The sequence below is a fragment of the Suncus etruscus genome, chromosome 13 (genome assembly GCF_024139225.1).
Source record: "Suncus etruscus isolate mSunEtr1 chromosome 13, mSunEtr1.pri.cur, whole genome shotgun sequence".
NCBI lineage: Eukaryota > Metazoa > Chordata > Mammalia > Eulipotyphla > Soricidae > Suncus > Suncus etruscus.
The window spans coordinates 88271926-88291357 of NC_064860.1; the positions used below are offsets into that span (position 1 = coordinate 88271926).

General features: G+C 37.1%; 1 protein-coding gene across 1 annotated transcript in view; it reads left to right on the plus strand.

Annotated features, from left to right (window-relative positions):
• BBX (BBX high mobility group box domain containing) overlaps positions 1–19432 on the plus strand; it is a 310444-nt gene that overhangs the window by 251663 nt on the left and 39349 nt on the right. Inside the window, exon 11 of the mRNA XM_049785679.1 lies at positions 17391–18399. Within this exon, the coding sequence (XP_049641636.1) occupies positions 17391–18399 (1009 nt within the window). The remainder of the gene's footprint in view (positions 1–17390; positions 18400–19432) is intronic.

The following is a 19432-nucleotide window of genomic DNA, read 5'->3' on the forward strand; positions in this document are numbered from 1 at the left end:
TATGTGGTTTTTCTTAGGATATCCTTTGTATCTACAGGAAACAGTATGGACTCTGGTTGAGAAATTCTGGTCTAGGTCAGTTTTCTTTTCTTAGTCAACTCCCTCTCCCCACTCCACTGAGACATTTCTACTTTGAAATGAGATGCCCCACCACTGTGCACGTGCATATGTGTGTGTTTATATGTGTTATGTGTGTGTATATTAAAGAACTCATAACTGCTGTAATATCCATGGGTTGTACATTCGATAGAATTTAGATGTGAAGTCAGTTTCTTTGAGGAAGAGAAAAAGTGCCTTCCTCTAGCCTCTTGGGAACAGAGCCTGTACTTAGAGATGGAGGGCACCAGTTATTGCTCGATGGACAAGAGCAGTGACTCTATGCCAGCCTGTGACTTCTCTGCTTTATAGGAATGTGGTGAGGAAATATCTTTAATGCCAGTGTAAATGTAAAACTGTCATTTATTTTCTAGTAAAAAAAAATATGTCTTTTACGCTTGAATAGCATTTTTCTCTTTTGGTGAGAGAAATTAGGAGTTACAGAATAAATGACCAGAATCTGTTATATGCAAGTTTTTTTTTTTCTTTTTCTGGCTTCCTTCCAATGGATTCCTTTTGAGTTCTTCTATTTAATGAATGGTGTGCTGTAGGTTTTCATACATCTTTTGTAGTTTATTGAACCTAATGGGACAATTTAACATTTTCAAAATTTTATGGTAGCGTCTATAAGGAAAAAAATTAAGAGATTTGAAATATTCTTAAAATGAGCTTTTCATGTCTAGCCAAGGTAGAAGTATGAAATAGAAATAATATCCAAACAGCACCATGAAAACAGAATGGTATGCAACAGTAAAGAAGTGTATATGCCATTGACTATGCTCATCTGTTGTTGTTTGACATGTTGACATGCTGCTTCTGTAAGACAAATTGAGACCCAGACAGACTAGGAAGGATTGCAGAACTTAAGAAATCAGCTGGGGATAGTTCTAAAAAGAACTGCCTAGTGTTAGGGGCAAGGTACTGCTCCAGAAACAACCGAAATGGCAAAGATCTACTAATGAGCATACCTTTGGGGCAAGAGTTAAAAAACAAATCTCACTAAGAGAAGCTAGGAGGTCATGAGTTTGTCTAACATTTTTCAGAATTATAGATTGTTAAGATAATTTATTTGAAAGAAGTGATTTTCCTCCTGAGTCACTGACTATATGACTTCCTGCATTTCTAAACATACAGAAACATACATACATATTTTTAAAATATTAAACTAGAGATAGTTATAAAACATGTTATTTTATATTCATGCATAAAATAGTTGAATTAATATATAAAAATATTTTGTTTTAGAAATGCATGGGCCTTTACAGTTTTTTGCAGTGGGGGGTGCTAAAGAGATGAATTTGTCTTCTTTTTCTTTGGTGTAACAGTCATAAAAAAGGATTCCCCATTAAATCAGAGCTCATTAAAAAGAACACTCTTCTAATTTGTAGGGATGCATCCCAAATATGAAACAGATGCTATGCCTTGACAGATGTTTGAATGCCAGTATCATAATTTAAAGGGGTATAAGAAGACTGCAATAAGCCTATTCCAATTATAGTAAAGCAGCTTATACTCAGACTTAGTTTCTTCTAACATGCAAGTAAAAATACATGCTTTTGATGAAATAGGGTCACTGAAAAGGAATTTACCAAGAAAATTTTCTCACATTATTATTTGTACCACATGAATATGATACTATAATGCTAATCAACTACTTTTGAATAACATTTCAAAGCCTTCCCACTTCTCATGAAGTACAAAAATCTGTAAAATGGCTTTATATGCATCTCCACATAATCAGCCATTGAATGTTACCTCAGGTTTCTGTAATCTCCTCTGCACATAGTGTTTATTTTCTTTAAGAAAACATATTTCATTATTTCAGGTGGCTTTTTAAGCAAACATAACAGGATATTAAGAGGATTGTTTTCATATCTTATAGAACTGGTGATAAATGTCTAAAATATGAAGAAACGTCTTTCAGTTTCACACATTACAAAAGAAAGGCTATCAAGAAGCCACCTTGCTTCCTCAAAAGAATCAACTTTATACCCAAATTTTATTCACAATTCTAGCCAATAATTCTGTTTAGTTTATAAAGCAATAACTTAATCAGGCAGGGGATGTCGCACAATGGTAGAGCACTAGCCTTGTAGGCATACAAAAGGAGAGAAAGAAATTGATTCAGTTACTATCCTCTGTTTATTTTCATTCCAACACCAAATCCATAGTGCTAAATATCTAAAGCCATCCATTCATTGAGAAAATGTTGGTTTTCTATCTGTTCCAAAAGTGATACGAGGGAAGTACCCTATTCTTCACCTTTGCCCCCTATTTGTGTGAAAACAGCTATGTAGAACCTGTAATAGATTGGAGTTGATTCCATGCAAGAAGTATCTTCATATCTGGCAAGGAGCAAGAAATGTTTTAATCATGGCTTTACTACTTTTGCCTTCACTTTACCTGAAGAGGCCAAGGAGAATTGGAGGAAAGCAGCAACAGGGAGTCATTTGGGAAGGCTTCCTGCACTCTGCTTTAGAGTTGTAAGGATGAAAGAGGGCCTAAAGGGACAAAGAGAAAGTGGTTCATCTTTATTAGACAAAAACCATGGGACTGTTGAAGAGGGGTAAGTTATTTGAGGGTAGACCTAGGATACACACTATAACATTAGGAATTCTGCAAACATGACATCTTTGCTCAGCACCCTCAGAAAAATCTTTCCTGCAATCAAGAGCAATATTCAGCTAGTTTGTTCCTATACTGCTGTCTTAGAACTAAAATACTAAAAGTACTTCATAATCGTGGCAAAAGTTTAGACTGCCCCTGAGAAGCCTTACTGCAAATCTGCTGACTTTCTTGGACTGTCTTAATCCTTCCTGCAACTGCAAGGGCCCAGCAAAGTGGAAGGCCAATAAGAACCTATTGAGTCCTTGAGATTGCATTCCTTCTGATGCATTCTTTGCAACTCAGCCCATTAAATGACTTCAGCATTACTTTCACCCCAGCCTATTAAAGTACTTCAGCCTTACCCTTTTCATTCTGTCTTAAGTAGAATAAATAGGAGCAAACAACAACAAAAGACATAAGTATAGGCAGTTGGTTTTGCTACTCCCATTTTTATCTCTGTCCTTAAAACACAGTGACTTTAGTCCTTGTGAAAGATAGGCAGGTAACTAGAAACTCACCAAGTCAGTCTTCCCCAACTGCATTTCTTTGGGCTTCCATGCAGAGGATAATGCTGAGACCCCTGCCATACATAGATAGTTGCTTTTAAAATGTTCTCTTCATGATGATAATCAAAAAGTGTTATGGTCATAAATACTGTTATGCCTGGCACCCATTTGAGCAGACTAAAAGATAATGGAGGAAGGTGCCAGCAATCACAAAGACATTTAGATATAGGCCTGAGTTTGGGCACTGTAAAGACCACTCCTACTTCCCAGAGACTAGAGCAAGGAGATTCCCTGGGGAAAGACCTGCTTCAGGAATTTGTTTGGCATTTCAAATCCATGGAATTTTAGTAGCTGAAAATGACCTGAAAATTCTGGGATCTGTTCCAGGTATTTTTTAAGGAATCCATTTTGGCTGTGAAAGAAAATTTGGTATAGTACAGTGGAAGTCAGGGAATTGAGAGTAACACAATTCTTTGTTTGAACCTATCATGAGATTCATTCTTCAGTTAATCAGTTACTTAATTGGCACAGGTAATATAATGCATTGTATTCCCTGCCGCTTTAAAATTAATTAGGTCAGGTCATATGGAACAGCAAAGCAGAGAAGTATCTCTTAGAGAGCATTGAATATATAGTTAGAGGTCTCTCTAGAGACATATTTACCTGTACATTTAGGGGGGATAGTCTATATTTAGAGATCTTGGCACCAAGATTGCCTAGTATTCACTAGCGAAACAGTGAAATTTTTTATTCGTACATGCAGTAATATTTATTGAATATTTACTTTGGCCAACACAGTGCAGATACTGAAACTACCTATATATCGATAAGTGAATATTTTTATTACAATGAGATAATCTTTTCCCTTCTCCCTAGATCCAGTGATCTGGGAATATTTTATGTCCAAGTAAGCAGTTTTTATATTTCTGTTGTTTGTTGGTAGATTGTTTTTTGTTTGTTTTGTTTAGTTTTGGGGCCACACCTTGTTGATCAGGGTGTACATCTGCTTCTACAATTAGGGATTAGTCCTAGTGGTGCTCAGGGGATCATATAAGATTCTGGGGATTGTACCCAGGTCAGCTATGTGCAAGGCAAGTACTTTACCTGCATTTTTATTTCTCCAGTCCCAGTTTTGATATGTTGGAATATCCTTAGGGACTGAAACATAAACCTAAAAATATTTCTACTTGTGTTTCTAAAAAAATATGTCTTCTTAAAAATACAGTATAAGTTTCAGTTCTAAGAGATAGTGCAAGGGTTAAGGTATATAAAGTATAAAAGGTATTTAAGCCTTGTATAGGGTTGATCTAAGCTCAGTCTCTGGCACCACCTATGGCCCCATATGCATATCCAGGAGTGATCCCTGAGCACAAAGTCATGAGTCAGCCCTGAGCATATGGTGTAGTTTTCCCCCACCCCAATAAAATAAAGTTAGAAATAAAATACATTATATTTTGCAATTAAGTTTTTAAAAGATCTCTCTGCAAGTAAACTTTTATTATCTAATAAATAGGTAGCATGATTGACATTTACTATCTACTATATGTTATGCATGTTTTAATATTTTTTATGTAATATTATTCTTATAAATAAGCTCAGGGTTAGGTAGTATTAACTGTTCCTCTTTAACACAGAAAAACCAAAGTTCTAGACTGGTATTTTTGGGGGTTATTTGTTTTTTGGTTTTTTGGTTTTGGACCACACCCAGTGACACTCAGGGGTTACTGCTGGCTCTGCACTAAGAAATTGCTCCTGGCTTGGGGGACCATACAGGACACCGGGGGATCGAACCAAGGTCTGTTTAGGTCAGCCACATGCAAGGCAAACGTCCTACTGCTGTGCCACTGCTCTGGCTTTCTTGGCTGATTTGTGACTATCTTAAGGTTACATTGTCAAGAAGTATTAGAGCATGGTTAGAAATCTAAGTACTCTGTCTTTTTAAACTTGTCTCATAATAAACAATGAGCTAGTCTTTTGCTTTGCTTTTAGATAAAACTGACAGATGATGCAAGTTCCTTGTTACAGGACCTTGCATATTATAGAGAGGTCTACAGGGGAAAAGCTACTCCTACACATAGTGTCTATAACTGAATAAGGTGACAGGTTGTTTGAGACTGCTATCAAAGAAACCGAGCCTAAATTTCCTTTTTTTTAAAGGGCCTATATTTTAAAGATTTCTAAGAAATACTCTTAAGTATCTTAATGCCTAGTTGCGAATATGTTGAAAAACCATGAGTTAGAGGAAATGATGGTGCGTGACTCCTGTCCTCCATGGGCTTGTTCTCTGCGTGCAAAGATTAAGCATATAAAGTTAAAGGGTAGGAAAGAAATAGTTCAATAGTTGCACCAGGAACCAAGTAGTATAATAGCAAAGCTTCTCTTCAGTAATGACTGATATACTAAGTGAAAGTGTGAAGCTGGGAAAGACAGAAATTAATATTCACAGGAATGTACTGGGGACTCAGAAAAGAGGGATGCACCTAAAATGGTTCTTGAAACTATCATGGTTTCGAAGTTCAAAGCAGCAGCTTCTGGATCACATCAGATTTGCAGAAATGTTTTTGTTTTTTTTTTTGTTTTTTTTTTGTTTTTTTTTTTTTTTTTTTTTTGTGGTTTTTGGGTCACACCCGGCAGTGCTCAGGGGTTATTCCTGGCTCCAGGCTCAGAAATTGCTCCTGGCAGGCACGGGGGACCATATGGGATGCTGGGATTTGAACCGATGACCTCCTGCATGAAAGGCAAACGTCTTACCTCCATGCTATCTCTCCAGCCCCAATTTTGTTTTTTTTTTGTCCTGCAAGTTCATTGTTATATTTTACATTTCAGATGAGATCGGGTATGTTCAGGGTGGTATGGCCATATATATTTTACATTTCAATTAGTGACAAAGGGTCTGGGATTGTAGAACACTTGCCTTCCATGTGCGAGGACCTGGGTTAGATCTCTGTCTCTAGACTTCCCAAAAAATTATGAAGGTTTAGTTAGTGAAGTTTGATTTAAACACTTACCTTGAATGTCTCCTTCTGGCTTGGATCCCTGATACTTCACATGTTCCCTTAAGCCCACCAGTAGTGATCCCTGATTATCAAGCCAAGAGTAGACCTGAAGACAACTGGTTTAGCCAGAAAGAATAAAAAAAGGTTTAGAGGTGTTTCAGAGACTAGACTAACCTTTTCATATAAGAATCAGGGGCCTGAAATAGTATAGGGGATAGTATTTGTGCCTTTCATGCAGCCACCCAGGTTCTGTCGCCAGCATCCCTTATGATTTCCCCCCAAGCCTACCAGGAGTGGTCCCTAAGCTTAGAGCCAGGAGCTTTGCTGGGTGTGGCCCAAAAACAAAACAAAAAGATGATGAATTCATCAGGGGAGAGAGCAAAAAGGTATATGCTTGCATTCTATTGACCCTGATTTGAATTTCTGTCACCACATGTGGTCCCCCCAAGTACTACCAGTAGTAAAGCCCTAAACACTTCTTGGTAGGGCCCCCAAAAATCAATAATAAAAATCATTGGTCAAAAGTAATAAATGGCTTTCCCCTGGGAGAGGCCATTGCTATATAAATGTCACTCTCCTTTCCTTTTCCTACTGAGCTCTAATGAAGGTCATTAAAACAGCCATCAAAACATGTACTTCTACTTGCATTCTTCCATCCCTTATAAATACAGTCAGTGACACTGAGAGATGGCATATAAAAGCAGTGTTGTGTGTGTGTGAGTTGTCATGGGAATACAGAAGAAAGTCACTTGGTAGCCATGCGTTGAATAAGAAGATAAAAACTCTGGACATCCAGGTGTGAGACAACAAGAACCAGAATTAGGAGAGTTGTCTGTGGGAAAGAACACAGACAAACACAAGGGAGTTTTCGGGTTCTCTGTCGGATTTGACATCTGAGAGGCAAAAGGAAAGGAAAAGGAGATTACTCCAACTCGGAATTGGAGGAAGAATGTGGGAGCAGGATGGCTTCCAAACCATTGGCCGCAGAGCAACTTAGGGATGGTGTTCACAAGCGAAGGGGAAAGCTTTGAAATAGTGGAAGAGATAAAGATGCTGAGAGGATAAGGATGACATAAAGAAATCCAGTTCCAATTGTCTGGAATCGAAGAAAGTTTAGAAAGTAGATGTCTTTTTCTCTGAGCACAGCGATGGGATGAGACCAGTTCACATGGATGATTCAATTTGGTCTTTACGGTGGTTTGAATCCCGGCATTCCCCGTGTTTGCCAGGAGCGATTTCTGAGCACAGAGCCAGGAGTAACCCCTGAGCGCCACTGAGTGTGAACTTCCCCCCCCCCAAAAAAAAAAAACAATTTGGTCTTTAGTGTACCTGTTTTCTTTTTTTTTCTTTTTTTTTCTTTTTTTTTTGGTTTTTGAGCCACACCCGGCGGTGCTCAGGGGTTACTCTTGGCTGTCTGCTCAGAAATAGCTCCTGGCAGGCACGGGGGACCATATGGGACACCAGGATTCGAACCAACCACCTTTGGTCCTGGATCGGCTGCTTGCAAGGCAAACACTGCTGTGCTATCTCTCCCGGCCCAAGTGTACCTGTTTTCTTCTATGTTTATGAACTTATGAAATTAGTTATGTGTCGAAAAAAAGTATGGCTATCTCCATATAGTCATATAAAGAAGTGGTTTGTCCAAGATAGTTAGAAAAATGACCAATTATTTATTTAAAAGGCACAAAGACTTATAGAGGCATCACCAACTTTGTTTTATTTAAATTTTACGTGGCAGAAACTTTTTGTGATTAAAAGTAAACATATTGAAGAAAATTTCTTCTAATAACTAAAAATGTAATCTTATAGAAAATTATGGTTTGGGGCCTGAGAGATAGCATAGAGGTAGGGAGTTTGTCTTGCATGCAGAAGGACAGTGGTTTGAATTCCGGCATCCCATATGGTTCGCTGAGCCTGCCAGGAGCGATTTCTGAGCGTAGAGCCAGGGTGTAACCCCTGAGTGCTGTTGGGTGTGACCCAACCCCCCCAAAAAAAGAAAATTATGGTTCACTTTAAGAAAAATCAAAGAAATTATTGTGCCATATTGAGAAGAGTAGCAAATTCATCCCTCTAACCAACTGAGATTTCCCACTTTTCACTGCAGGTGACACTTGTTTGAGGGTTGACTGTTTTCTTTTGTGTCTCCCTGTTTTATTGGTATGAAGTATTCCTTCCTGTTGTTAACCCCCTTATGTCAAGGGTAGCTTTTAACTCAATTCCTCTTATACTGTCTTCGTAAATTTATCTAATTCTTGTATCTCGGGGGGCCTTTTATTTTAAAGTGGTGTGCTATCTTTTATTGGAGCTGCAAGTCTTTTATTTGAAAACTCCCATTCTAAAACCTGTCATCTCTTTCTCAACTGCACCAACTTATTTTTAGAGAAACTTACAGGAATGTACCTGGTGACTTCCTTGAGCAGCTTTCCAGGGCGACTTTAGTAGTTAGAGCAAAGGGTACCTGCACCCCATTCACAGTCTTTAGAAATGGCATAATTTTTGAAGAGGTAGAGAATAAAGAGAACCATTTAAAACAGCATTTTAATCTTGTCCAATTGTTTGAGAAAATCAAATAGAAAATCATTTAATACACCCAGATTTTATTGTGGAGAGATGCTTAGACCACTGTTCTATGACCAGTTATCTTTTATAATAAAGAAAATTGAATTTTCTTAGTTGCAATGCTCCACAGTATTCTCTGAAACCATCAACCAGTGCGATTTTATGACAAAAACATTCCAGTTCTATTTAATTGTGGAAGATGTGCACATCTTGGAAAATACTGCTAAGTGCCATCCTAGGGTTATGTCCACACTCTTTTGGCAGATAATAAGCCACTATAAATGATTGTAAATATACCTTGGCAGCAAAACATTTGTTTTATACTAAAAAACAGATTTTGAAATGAAAACTTCCTGATTGTGTCACTGGGTCTGTTTTCACACTGCCTTGTTTTTAATCTAGATGAGGCCTTTGTTATAGACAATGAAAGGCATAGTGTAATTAAGATTGAGATAAAATTGTACCTTTTGGAACTGCTTTCCCATTTTTTTTATAGCATTTAAAGAGCATTCATTTCTGTGGTAATACTTTTCATCTAGTACCCAAGATAAACTGTTTTTCACTGGTCATTTCACTAAGTTTTTTTAAGCTGGTCACATTAAAAAATAAATGGCTATCTTTACACATATAGAACGAATGCATTTTGAAATATCTTTTTTTACTAAAATATCTTTTTTTGTTTGTTTGTTTGTTTTGTTTTGTTTTTGGGCCACACCCGGCGTTGCTCAGGGGTTACTCCTGGCTGTCTGCTCAGAAATAGCTCCTGGCAGGCACGAGGGACCATATGGGACACCGGGATTTGAACCAACCACCTTTGGTCCTGGATCGGCTGCTTGCAAGGCAAACACCGCTGTGCTATCTCTCCGGGCCCATTTTACTAAAATATCTTATTCTAAGAGATAGAAGCTTGTTTCAGGGGTGGGTGGAGTGATAACAGCAGTAAGGCATTTGCTTGCATACAGTCTACCCAGGAGGGACCTTGTTCGATTCCTTGCATCGCATATGGTCCCCTAGCTTGCCAGGTGTGATTTCTGAGCACAGAGCCAGGAGTAAACCTTGAGAGCCTCTGGGTGTGGCAAAAAAAAAAAAAACACACACACACACAAAAAACTTGTTTCAGCCAGGATTTTTTATATCTTAAAAGTAAGCCCCAATACAAATGCTGACCCAAAGGTGTGGTCATACTGAACTGAAAATGGCAGTTTCCATGAACACAGAACCCAAACCATTACTGCCCTTTTTATCTCAGTTCTTCAGTGTTCCTTTGTGATCAGTTTGAAGAGAAAAAATTTTTTAGCCATCTGTCCAGCATGCTCATTCTTAGACTTCCCAGTTTCAGCAGGGTGGATTTTTATATTTTCTTTGGGGAGCAGGTTATTTGCCTTCAGCACATTGTTCTTGTCATTCTGACTACCAAATAGTGAGGCAACTCAGTGAGTTTTTGATTGTCAGGGCTAAAATTAAGATACAAATGATGAATTTTACTGATGCTTTTGAGAAACATAACTCAGGGCAGTGTGATTGCTGGTCCAGGCCAGGCAGCAGCATGATTATGATTTGCATTTTTTATAGATTTATAAAGTAGTTCTTTCTCAGCATGAATCAGAATGTGTTTCTACTCATTAGTTACTTCAAAACTAATGAATCATTTGGTTCAATGCATTGTTGAATGCCTTCTCAATGAAAGGTGGTGGGTACAAGCACATGCTTGAAAGAATACAAAGGTGGTGAGCAGGACACCTTTTGTACCCCTGGAGTTACTGTTGTAAAAAATGAGGGAATAGAGAGATATCAAGTAGATCATGCCTTGCATTTGATTTAGCGCATTTGCATGTTTAATTTTAAATATTGCCTTGGGATTCCCATCCAGAGGGTGCCCAGCAGATAATTTTTGTTCACATGTTTCAATATTATTATTCATTTAATAATAGAAGAATAAATTATCATTTACTAAAGCATGTTCTATTTTAGGCCTAATTAACAGCCAACTCTCTAGTAAAAGCAAGTTGACTAATTAATAGCACATTATTTCAATGGATCGTATAATGCACTTAAATTCATACTGATTTATGTTTCGTGCCTACTTTGTTTGAGCATGTAAATGTATTTTGTATTATTTATGCACTCAAAATCATTTGTAAGTATATAAGCATATACACAAAGTAGAACTTAAAAGTAGCTTAATTATGATTTAATACATATCTTTATTGAAAGATAAATTTTAGATTTTTCTGAATCAGGGCCAGAGAGATAGCATGGTGGCAGGACATTTGCCTTGAATGCGGCCATCACAGAAGGGACCTGCTTTGATTCTCGGTGTCCCATATGGCCCCCCAGCCTGCCAGGGGTGATTTTTGAGTGCAGAGCCAGGAATAACCCCTAAGCACTGTTGGCTATGAACCAGAAACCAATCAATCAATCAATAAAGTTTAAAAAAAAAAGATTTTTCTGAATCAAATGTTAATGTGTTTCTCGCCATCCCTATCCAAATAGAAAATCATTCAACTTTGAAATAAAAAATTAGGGCCAAATAGTTAATTCACTAAGGCCATGTCATATACAAGTAAATATACTAATACAAATATTACTACTACTAATAGCTAACATCTATTCTATGTGGCCTAGGGCTCCACTGGAATAGTTGTCCAAATGTCTTATTCTTCCTCTATGCAAGTTACTATTTTATGTACTATCCACTCACTCACAGTTTGAGCGTCACAGAATTTCTAAGACAAATGTCATTAATATCAACATCTTATGTAATAGGAAACTGAGGCATTGAAGAGTTTAGAGCAAATGAGCCTAAGTCAGTGACAGAGCCAGATTTCAGTCCTAAATAAACTTATTCTGATTCCTTGTGTTTTGAAACTGCCTATCAAAATAAAATTTATTCACATTAAAGAGTGGTGGCATTTTTTAAGAGTCTATCACCCAGAGCTGTTTCCACTTTCTGTTTATTACATGAAATACAGGCTGTTAGCTCTGAGAAACCATTGAAAATTATTTCTAATAGTAAAGTATTTGAATTCAAAAAAAAGATAAAAACATGAAGTTATAAACATCTCAATAAAATAAAAGACATCACCATTTGTGCTGACTCAAAGCCTATTTGCTCTGCTTGTTGGCTTATTGCCCAGATGGTTGAAAAGGGGCTTTCCTGGGTTCTCCTTTTTCCCTGATTTCCTATTGGGATCATTGGTGAGGGACACTAGTGGGAAGCTAGTAGATGGGAGCAAAAGAAGATTAGAGTAACAGAGGATAGTGAGGGAGGTGCAAAGATTCAAAGGCAGCTTATCACTTGCACATCTCACCACCTCCTCTTGTGGGGGGTTTTAAATTGTTTTGACCATTTAACTATTTTCCCTGATTAAATTCTCTCTGCTGGATATGCTTTAAGTTGTTTGGTTTTTGCCAAATAAGACACTTGCTGGTATTTTATTTGGTATGTTTTTTTTTATTTTTATTTGGTATGACTGTAAAAATAGTCTTAACAAATGCTGTTGGCATGCTATATCCAGATTTCAAAAAGACTTAACAGCTTTAATATCCTTGCTATAAAATACAGGAGTGGGATGGATTCAGACTGGAATAAAATCTTAGAGTGGTGAATTTAATTAATAGTTTTATCAACCTGTTGAATGGAAGAAGTTCGCTAGATGGCCCTAGACCTTGATAAAGGCCTTCTTAGACTGTTACAAAGATGTATACCAAGACACAGAAAGCAATTTTATTGAATACGGCTACGGAGATGGAAAATAGTTTATTTTTAGTTTTGTTTTGGGGTCACACCTGATACTCAGGTCTTACTCCTGTCTATAAATTTAAGGGCACTGGAGTGTCCCATTGGACTCATGGAACCTTACAGGGTCCCAGGAGTTGGACCCAGGTCAGCAACATAGAAGGCAAGTGATTTACTCACTATTATTATCTCTCTGGTCCCTAATTCTCAGTTTGAAAAGATGAACATCACAAGATAAAAAAATAGAATGCTGCCTCTATGTAGAAAATACATTTTAATAATCCATAATTAAAGAAACCAAGCTTTTAGCATGCTCTAAAGGCAAACTTTAATAATAATAATAACAATAATAAATCCAGGTTTTAGACAAATATTAGATGAGCTCAGTAATCTATGGTTTATACAGAGAAATAAGACAAGAGAAAAAAGGTTTTAGAAAATGACATTCCCGAGTGTGGCAAAAATAAAATAAAATAAAATGATGTTCCCTTGGTCCTGAGATACGGCGCCCAGCGTTGAGTGGGGTGTTGTGTCATTGATGAAGTGGAGATGGTAACATCTGGACATTGTTTAAGGATAGGCACTTTGTTTGTGCTGATATGAGTCAACTGTTCATCAAAACCATCTTAACACTATTGTAATCATGTGCTCCAAACAATAAAAACTCAAAGGAGAAAAAATGTTTTGCTTAGGAAGTGGGACAGGAACATAAAGTGTACCTCAAGATATTGATGGAGGATCATGGACACAATAGTGGGTGTGGGGTTGAAACACTGTATCCTAGAAATTCTATTGTTGACAGCATTGCAAATCAAAGTGCCAAAATAAAAAAAAAGCCAGTAAAAACTCACCAAAAAAAAAATGAAATAAGGGGGCTGGAGCAGTGGCACAAATGGTAAGGTGTCTGCCTTGCCTGCGCTAGTCTAGGATGGACTACGGTTCAATCCCCCGGTATTCCATATGGTCCCTCAAGCCAGGAGCAATTTCTGAGCTCATAGCAAGAGTAACCCCTGAGCGTCATCAGGTGTGGCCCCAAAACAAGAAAAAAAAAACAAACAAGCAAGCAAGCAAAAAAAAATGAAATAAGGAAGACATTATTTTTGGAACTCAGTGGAAGGTAAATAGTGCCTACCCTGAGTGTCAAATATTTCACTTCTCTAGAGTATCATAGGAAGGTTAGCTTATATACTGAAGCATCTGGTGCTCTCTAGCTATTGTGAAACTGTATATCATATGCAAACACACCTTTGGTCCTTTTTGCTTCACAACACAGCAGAAAGATTTTCCTCTTACAAATTCAAGTCTCACTACATAGCTCCTGATGGGCTTGAACAACTTATGGTACTTGATCAGAAAGCAGGTATTTTAATAAAGCTCCTGCTCTTATCAGGCTACATCTAAATAAAAGAACCCCAACTTTTGAAAAGTAAGTGATACAAACATCAAGTCTACCCAGGACTTCAAAATCTGTCATGAGAGCAAATAGATTATTGTATGTTCTTTCAGGAACAACTGAGACTAGCAGGATGAAAAATTTTTGCTCAGTACTTTAAAAGTTTTAAATAGTACTGCATGTAATAGATTAGCATGTAAAAGAGTGATATTTTACTTTACTAGAGTAAAAGTATTATTGTCTTCATTGTGATAACCAACTTTCAGAAATGTATTAAAAAGATTAATTTCTATATTAAAAGAAGGTTACATTACCATATTTTTTGCTCAGTAAGATGCACCTGACCATAGGATGCACATAGTTTTTAGATGCTTTCCTCCCCTATACTCAGGCTTCAGCTCCAGATAGCATTTGCTCCATCAGATGCATCTTTTGGGAGGGGAAAGTGTGTCTTAATGGTATGAAAACTATGGTAGCTAAGCTCTAAATTGACACCCATTTCTAAGAGTCTGATTTATACATACTTTGACTAGAGAGATTTCTGATGTCTAGTTTGAGGTTTGGGGTTATTTATTTAAAATTTTACTTCCACTAATGTAATTGAGTGTACAGTACACACACATAATTTAAGATTAACATACTCTTTTTGTGAAAAAACTTAAGAGCCTGAAATAGGAAGTAAAGCATGACTAGTGTTCAGTGTAATTACCTTCACGAGAAATATAATTCCATTTCACAGAGCCTATCCCCAGAGTGACTGTCTGATTTGTTCCATTTCATTCCTAGCTGTAGAATCCTAACAAGGGTGATGAGGAAAATCATTTTGCAATATATTGAAGCGGAGAATAGAGCTTGCAAAGTAGTATTAAGTTTGCTAGGATGAACCTGTGCAAATGTAAACCGTTGGCATGCCACTATAAAACCCAGTGTCTATATGGTAAAAGGTCACTGAAATGACTTATTAAAGGCCACCAGAATGATAGTGATTGAAAAAACATAGAATTTAACTTGAGGATGTCTTTTTAGTCTTCTTTCCAGACTTATGTACTCTCTTCTTATGGTGTGTCTTACTACACGAGAAAGTTTATGATAAGAGACAAAGGAAGATAAAAATTATTTCAAAATTGGTAGAAAAATAGCAAATTCTTCTATGAGAACAAAACATGTATAGAAAGATTAAGTGAATGACAGTTCAGAGTTAACAGAAGATATCATTTTGCTTTGATATTATTTCTGGGTAGATTTAATAAAGAGAAGTTCTCACTTTATAAATACTTGCTGCAGTTTTAAAAGTTAACTTAGAGGATTTCTGAAAAGGATGTCTATGAATTTATAGTTTTTCAGATTTTCCTGGTAAAAGTGAAAGTCTAGGTGCTCTTGTCTTGTTCACTTTTTCCAGGTTCTTCTCAGACTTACTAATCATAACATGATTCACATAGATTTGAGATTCATTGAAAGTTCTAAGGGGGAAAGTGAGGTGAAAGCCTCTGATACTTAATTCAATGTGTTATCCACTTAAAAATGAATTTTAAAGATGTTAATAATCTCTGACAACTTGCCATTTGATCAAATGATTTTTTAATGAATTCATTTCTTAATTCATGTACTTGATTTGGGGGTTGGGCAAGTCCCACTACCCTTTCCCTCTTAGGTTGCTAATGCAAAGTAGAGTTAGTGCTTCTACTTTGGTGCTCTTTGCCTGATCAGTGTGTTTGTCTCCTGATAAAGCTTCCTCAGATAGAGTTGGTACCTTACTGACCAGGGACCACTTCCTGCGGTACTTGGCCAGACAGGGCAGGTAGTTCAATACTGGAACCCTAGGATTGTCTCAGACTCTACAATGTCAGGGGCCAGCAAGGCCACCCTGACATACTAGTAAGGCAATTCAGTAGTGGATTTTGATTTCACATACCATCTTATTACATGCATGATTCTCTGGCCACTGAATATTTCATCTGACCTCCAATCTCTGTGTCTTTTACTGGGCACCTTTATATAAAATTCCAATAAATTTTATAATAAACTGTAATTTTTCCTTCTATAAAACAGTTTCAGATTGATGTTTTGCTGTCACCTGAAAGTTGGAAAGTAATACAGTAAATTTCTCCTTTAATTCTCAAAATATGAAATTCCAAGAATTAAAAAACTTAATCAAATTGCTACCAGATGTGTTTTGATATTCAGAATATTTTTAGGAGATGATAAGGAATATCTATCTTATGCTAAGAAATTAATTCCCCTAGTGCTTATGCAAATGCATGAAGATTTTGATAGTGAAAGCATATGAACTAGTCATATAAAATGAGGTAAATTAAGACTTGAAAAAATTAAGCAGGTTAACTTCTTATGGTCAGGATTGGCAACCAAATTAGTCTAATTTTTGTTGCCAGGTAAGTTTAAACACATCCATTAGGTTTTCTGCTTATATGATTTTTATAGTTACCTGTCAGCATTTGTGAACCCACATTTTGTTAATTAACAAAAATCTCTGTAATTGTGCAGTGATTCATCTTATCATTTTTAACTTAAAGTGGATAGATAGTAACTATTACTATTTTCTAGTTTACCCAAGAAAAATGTAAAAGCAAACATTTGACCAATTTAAAAGTGATTTAATGGGGTCAGAGCAGTGGCCAGTGATAAGGTGTTTGCCTTGAATGCGGCTGACCTAGGACAGACTGTGGCTCGATCCTCCGGCATCCCATATGGTTCCCCAAGCCAGGAGCTATTTCTGAGTGCATAGGCAGTAGTAACCCCTGAGTGTCACTAGGTGTGGCCCATAAATCAAAAACCAAAAATAAAAAAAAGTGATTTACTAAGAACCCCCATAAGTCATCATGACACTTAGATCTCACAACTCTTCTTACCTCTGACAACTACTCTTAATATTTTCATTTTACAAAGATGACTGAAGATTGAAGAGTGGAATGGCTCATCCTAGGTACAAAGTTAGCACCCAAAATCAGATCTTTGAAACTCTGGATATCATTCTTCTCTTACTAAGTCTTGGGGTTTTGTTTTGTTTTTTTTTTGTTTGGTTTGGTTTTGGTTTTGGGGCCACATCCAGTGGTGCTCAGAAGTTACTCCTGGCTCTGCACTCAGAAATTACACTTGGCAAGCTCAGGGAACTATATGGGATGCTGGGGTTCAAAACTGGGTCTGTGCTAGGTTGATCACATGCAAGGTAAATGCCCTATCACTATGCTATTTCTCCAGCCCCTAAGTCTTGGTTTTTTACATTACCATTTTATTAAATACAAATTTCAGGAAGAGTTTGTGATGTGTCTGGAAAGAAAGAATTCTGGTATTGCTTATTTAGCATTGAATGCAAAAACTTTTATTAATAGAAGTCATTTGAATGAGTTTGGCAGGATTGGGCTGATTTAATGTTTTCACACTTAGGGTTTTAAAGAAAATAACTTAAAAGTTTAAGCTTATTTCAATTATAGAATAATAACAATTTATTGTTCTCTTATTTTGTTAAAAACTGTTAGATGTGCCTGGCATCAGAAGGAATGAAAATGGAGGAATCAAAGCTACTAAAAGCAAAAGACCCAATTAGTGGAAGAATTAAAGAATTGGAGAAAGGAAGGGAAGAAAGAGAAATTAAAATAGAGAGAACAGATGAAAACAGATTACAGAAGGAAACAGAATTTGAAAAATCAGCTAGGGAAAATATGAGAGATTCAAAGGAAGTGAGAAACTTTGAGGAGTTGCATCTAGATGACATAATGCCTATTAAAATGGAGAATCCCAAAGAAATTAAGAAAGAAGAGTTAGAGGAAGATCAAAAATTTAGCCACTTCCCTGATTTTTCTTACTCTGCCAGTAGCAAGATAATAATAAGCGACGTTCCCAGTAGAAAGGATCACATGTGCCATCCTCATGGAATTATGATCATTGAGGATCCCACATCATTAAGCAAGCCAGAAAAACTGAAAAAGAAAAAGAAGAAGAGTAAAATGGATCGACACGGAAACGAGAAATCCACACCAAAGAAGACCTGCAAGAAACGGCAGTCTTCGGAGTCTGATATTGAGAGTGTCATATACACTATTGAAGCCGTTGCAAAGGGAGACTGGGGCATTGAAAAGCTTGGAGAAACCCCTCGCAAGAAGGTCCGCACATCCTCCAGTGGCAAGGGAAGCATTTTGGATGCCAAGCCACCAAAGAAAAAAGTGAAATCAAGAGAGAAAAAAATGTCTAAGGAGAAATCCTCAGACACCACCAAAGAATCAAGACCTCCAGATTTCATTAGTATTTCTACCAGCAAGAACATTTCTGGTGAGGTGCCAGAGGGTATAAAAGCAGAACCATTGACCCCCATTGAGGATGCATTACTGCCCAGCCTTTCTGGACAGGCCAAGCCTGAAGACAGTGACTGTCACAGGAAAATAGAGGCGTGTGGCTCCCGAAAATCTGAGAGGTCTTGTAAAGGTGCTCTTTATAAAACTCTAGTGTCGGAGGGCATGCTCACCTCTCTGCGAGCTAATGTTGACCGAGGTAAGTGACTTCTGCCAATCTGAAAAGGTCATGAATATCTAGCAGGACTTCTGTTATAGGCCTACATAAAAAGAACTCATAAAGAATAATTTGTGATCTGGACAGAGGAAGAATTAGGCTTGCCTTACATGTTATGTGTCAGCCCCTGATTAAGTTTCGGTTTGAATTCCAAATACTGCATAGAGCCAGGAATAATCTTTGAGCACTGCTATGTATGGCACAATACCTCGTCCCTCACCAAAGACCAATATGGTCTCTTAAGTCAGCAGCAGAAAATGTTTTAGGGTGGCAGATGGTGATAGTGGGGGAAAGGTAGGACAAAGAAGAGAACACCATGAGTGTGCCGGAGGTCAGCGTCAATTTGGAGAAGGATGGAGTGATGCTCAAAGATGCTAAATGACACGGATAAAACCGTATTAATAGTACTGTAAACCACAATATCTACATTTTTTAAATGCCTGTCATAGAGGCCGTCTGGTAGGTGGGAAGGAAACTAGGACATTAATAGAGGGAAGTGGACAGTGATGAAGAAGTTGGTATTGGAACATTGTATTTCTAAAGCCTAGTCCTGAAGATGGTAATTTGTGGTGGCTAATTTTTAAATACCTCATATTTTACATTTAGATGATTCTTTGTGATTTATAGTCCATATAATTTATCATTTTACCCACACTTTCTAGCACCTTTACAGAGTCGCATTCATTTTGTGGGTTGTTCTCAAGGATATGTGTGGAAAATAACTTAAACCTTTTTTGTTCACCAATAAGGACTTTCTTGTTCTTAAGGATCAGAATTGCATGGTTGGGTCTTGTAGTCAAGCTTATAATCTGATGGAAAAAGGGTATCCTGAATTAGGCAGATATAAATTTATCAGAATATAAATCTGTAGATTCCAGAAGCAAATAAACTAATAGCTTTCTCCAATAGGTAATCAAAATTATATTTAAAGTAAATATATATATACAAATAATGTCCAGAAAATAGTGTAATTTCTTATTCCATAGTATTTAATATAAACTTATTTTTTTGGCCA